Source organism: Dromiciops gliroides, chromosome 3, assembly GCF_019393635.1.
Source record: "Dromiciops gliroides isolate mDroGli1 chromosome 3, mDroGli1.pri, whole genome shotgun sequence".
NCBI classification, from domain to species: Eukaryota; Metazoa; Chordata; class Mammalia; order Microbiotheria; family Microbiotheriidae; genus Dromiciops; species Dromiciops gliroides.
In genome coordinates, this window is record NC_057863.1 from 583,454,870 (window position 1) to 583,459,601 (window position 4,732).

The 4,732-nt window shown below is 39.2% G+C and overlaps 1 protein-coding gene across 1 annotated transcript; it reads left to right on the forward strand.

Annotated features, from left to right (window-relative positions):
- Positions 1-613: 613 nt before the first annotated feature.
- Positions 614-1,573, forward strand: LOC122748053 (olfactory receptor 51G2-like). Its single transcript, XM_043993783.1, has one exon. It carries the CDS (start codon positions 614-616, stop codon positions 1,571-1,573), a length of 960 nt encoding a protein of 319 aa, XP_043849718.1.
- The last annotated feature ends 3,159 nt before the right edge of the window (positions 1,574-4,732 follow it).

Here is a 4,732-nt window from a genome sequence, read left to right on the forward strand (position 1 = left end):
TCTACCAAGGGCCAAGGAGAAGAGGATTCTTGTTGGGAAGCAATGAATTCCAAAAGTTAAGAGTAGATAAGTTTGTAAAGGAAGATGATGATGTAGAAGCCCAACTAAAACTGAAACATTTCCCTGAGAGCTCTGGAAGACCAAAGAAGTAATATCTATTCTCTGGGCTTCAGTTTCCTCTTCTGTAAATTGAGGAAGTAAAACTAAGTGATTACTCAGGAATCCCCAGGTTCAGCATCCTACAATTCCATGAAGTATGCTGTTAAAAAGTCTTTGTCTATTGCCTCTTCAAGGATTCCTTTGTCTTGGGTCCAGGGACATAGGTCATAGGTCTCCTTACAGGACCTTCGCTGGTTCTGAAGTAAGCTTCTCTGACGCTCTTCTTGAATCTCACCTTAATGGTAGAGCCTCCTGTTCTCTGAAATATGTAGACTACTTGGTCAGGGATATTAGGTTAATTGGGTCACTAGGACATTGGTGATCTTATATTTTGAGAAATTTTTTTTTTTAAGAAAACAGTTTCCTAACTGATCTCTTCCTTTGATTTCAGAACCATTGATGATTCAATAAACTCCCACTTTCCCCAGGGAATTGCTCCACCCTCCAGAGTACCATGCAAGCCTTAAATCACAGCACTACTACTTTCCTCCTCATGGGCCTCCCCGGTCTAGAGGAAATGTACATCTGGCTTTCTATACCATTGTGTGCCATGTATATAGTGGCTGTGGCTGGAAACAGCTTGATCCTGTGGGTGGTAAAGTCAGAAACAGTTCTTCACCAGCCAATGTACTACTTCCTGTCCATGTTGGCCATGACTGATCTGGGGCTTTCTTTTTCCACACTGCCCACTATGCTAACCATCTACCTTCTGGGCCAACGGGAGGTGGCAGTAAATGCATGCCTAGCCCAGCTCTTTTTCATCCATACTTTTTCTGTCATGGAGTCCTCTGTGCTTCTCTCCATGGCTTTTGACCGCTTTGTGGCCATTTGTAATCCATTGCGCTATACAACTATCCTGCCCAGTCCCCGAGTTGCAGGCATGGGCTTTGCAATTGTGGTCCGTAGTGTTGGACTCCACCTCCCTGCCCCCATCATGCTGAAAAAGCTTCCCTATTGCCATACTGGTCACCTCTCCCATTCTTATTGTCTGCATCCAGATGTCATGAAGCTTGCTTGTTCAGATACTCATGTCAACAGTGCTTATGGGCTCTTTGTGGTACTCTCTACACTTGGCATGGACTCTATGCTTATTGTGGCTTCCTATGTGCTGATCCTTCATGCTGTCCTCACCATTGCTTCCCGGACAGAGAGGCTTAAGGCCCTTAATACATGTGTCTCACACATCTGTGCAGTACTGCTCTTCTATACACCCATGATTGGCCTATCTATGATCCACCGTTTTGGGAAGCAGGCTTCACCCTGTGTCCGGGTACTTCTTTCCTACCTGCATTTTCTCATGCCACCTATGCTCAACCCCATTGTCTATACTATCAAGACCAAGCAGATACGTCAGAAAATCTTCCACTTCTTCCAGTCTAATGGAACAAGAATGAGGGTTGGGCAAGAACACTAAGCCCCAGGAGGAGATGGGACTGGAAAGGAACAATGGTGCCACACAGTGCAGAAGGAAATGTGTCCTCTTGCAAGGAAGGGATCCTCACCACCATTCTGATGGAAAATATATAAACCCTATCCTCTGGAAGCCTTCTATTGGTAGAGGTAACATGGCCTCATTTCTGCAGATGCTCATCTGATTTAGGAGAAATAATTCCCTGGTTTAATGTAAATTGCATGATCTTCTTTCTTGAGGAATTCCTGCGCTTATTTAAGAGACACAGCTCTCTATTCTAATGGGAGAGACACGACTCCCTACTTTAGGGAATCTCTAATGTAATAAAAGCAAAATGATCCTTGGTCTGCTGAAAACAGATGACTAGGGCCAATTATACTTTTTTTTTAAATCAGCCTTTTGATTACATCGGTATGGGGAACTCCCAGTGAAACAATTCCTTCTACCAACAATAGATTTGTACCTATTCTGCAACTTACAGTGTTAGAGAATTACCTGGGGACAATGAGATATTAGGTGTCTTTGGTGATTTTGAGCCAAAGTCTTCCTGTTTCCCCAATCAGCACTCTATCCATTATGCTCTGTCTATATTTAAAACCACACAAAATACATATAAATTATTGCATATAAATGTGGAATAAACATAGAATAATGGAAATAATCAGTCAGGAGGAGATAATGAATAAAGTGAATGAATGAATAAAAAGAAAAAAAACATCGTGTCTACTATTTCCTGAGCACATAATCAGGGAAGGTTTCCTGAAAGAGTTGATTCTTGAATGAGAAAAATCAAGGAGAGACTGACAGATGTCTAGAGGCCCCATTGTCACAAAACTGCTTGGTCATAAAGTCCCTTCTTCCTCACCTCTATAACCTTCAGAAAAGTTATACAGATTGGAAGATTGCAAAGTCCATGACTGACTCTTGATTGGGACATTGAAACCAATTCGTCACATAGTTTGTAAGATTCTCTGGGTGGCAAAAACATTCTAGACATAGCTAACTTTTGTATCATTCAGGTTTTTTAACTACCTGGAAGCAGTCAGAAACATAAATATAAATGTAAAAAGTTTCTCAGTGTTGGCAATCAGTTAGAAAGCAGACACAGACAATACTGTATACAGGCCCCTAAGGCCATGGCTCAGAGCCAATATGTCACTCATTTTGCACCAAGTTCTAGTGAGACAAGTCAGTTAATTAACAATCTAGTACCATATTATAGTCTGGAGAGTATTGCTGATATAGGTAGTCCCAAGGCAGCTAGATAAGCAGAAAACCTGACCCACAGAAGAAGAATATTAAAAAGAAATCAACACAGCAGTATGGGTCATGTAATATCAAAGATAGTCTCTTTCCCATTGCTCAATAGGCATCACCTGAAGATGCCACTGACTAGAAAATAAAAGATGCTTACATGAGATATCAAGAAATAGTAATGAGACTTATTTTTAATGACTCAAATACTTAAGACAATTATTATTAAAATTGAGTAGTATAATTATTCTTGTCAGTAAAGTTTGTCAGAGTTTCAAAACTAACATCAGAGTTGTTCAAGGCCACTCATTTTGCTTTTATCTTATATTCTTTTCTATCTACAGACTATCTTTTATTGACATGTTTTTTAAAATAATACTTCCCAACAACTCAGAGGCTTCACCTCACTATTGGTGGAGTTGTAAAAAGATCCAACCATTCTGGAGAGCAATTTGGAACTATACCCAAAGGGCTATAGAACTGTGTATACCCCTTGATCCAGTAATATGACTGCTAGGTTTATATCCCAAAGACATCCCCCAAAATAGAAAAAGAACTATTTGTACAAAAATATTTCTAGCAGGTTTTTTTTTTTGGTGGGTTAGAATTGGAAATGAAAGGAATACCCATAAATTGGGGAATGGCTAAACAAGCTGTGTTATATGATGATGACAAAATATTATTGTGCTATAAGACATGACAAGCAGAATGATTTCAAAAAAGGCCTGGAAAGATTTGCATGAACTGATATGTAGTGAAGAGAGCAGAAGCAAGAGAATATTGTGCATAGACATCAATATCATTTGATGAAGAACTGTCAAAGACATAACTATTCTCAACAATACAATGATCTAAGACAATCCCAAAGGACTATTGATGAAACATACTATCCATCTCCAAAGAAAGAACTGATTTTGATGGAACAAACTCAAGCATGCTATTTTTCACTTTCTTTCATTTTTTTCTTTTATTCATGTTTTCTTATACAAAATGACTAATATGATAATATTTTACATAATTGCACATGTATAACATATACCTGATTGTTTACTGCCTCAGGCAGGGGGAAGGGAGGTAGGGAAGAAGGGTTAAAATTGATACCCAAAACAATAAAAAAAGTTTATTACTTTAAAAAAAGAACATAATAATCTAGCTGAGAAACAAAATAGTGGTATATAATTCTGGCTTTGGATTAAAAAGAACCAGGCTTGAAACCTGAAAAAAAATATTTCCTCCGATTATATGTAAAAACAATTTCAAAATTCATTTAAAAAAAGTTTTCAGTTTAAAATCCTATCCCTTTTTCCTTCCATTCCTTCCTCATTGGGATAGTAATCAATTTCATATAGGTTATACATGTGTAATCTTGTAAAATATATTTCCATATTAGTCATTTTGTGGAAGAAAACTTGATCCAAGGAAAAATAAGGAAAGAAAGAAGTAAGGAGGGAAGGAGAGAGGGAAAGAGGAAAGGGAGGAAGGGAGGAAGAGAGAGGGGAAGGAGTGAAAGAGGGAAGTGAGGGGGTAGCTAGGTGGAACAGTGGATAAAGCACCAGCCCTGGATTCAGGAGGACCTGAGTTCAAATCCAGCCTCAGACACTTGACACTTAACTAGCTGTGTGACCCTAGGCAAGTCATTTAACCCTCATTTCCCTGCAAACAAACAAACAAACAAACAAACAAACAAAAGATGGGAGGGAGGGAGGGAAAATAGTATTTAAACATCATCACTTCTTTCTCTGGAGGCAGATAATATTTTTTGTAAGTCCTCTGGGACTGTGTTGGAATATTGTATTGCTGCCTAGGTGGTGCAGTGGATAAAGCACTAGCCCTGGATTCAGGAGGACCTGAGTTCAAATCCAGCCTCAGACACTTGACACTTAACTAGCTGTGTGACCCTAGGCAAGT

What these genes read in the sequence shown, in the direction of transcription:
- LOC122748053 (XM_043993783.1), top strand. Translation starts at nt 614, where the DNA reads ATGCAAGCCTTAAATCACAGCACTACTACTTTCCTCCTCATGGGCCTC.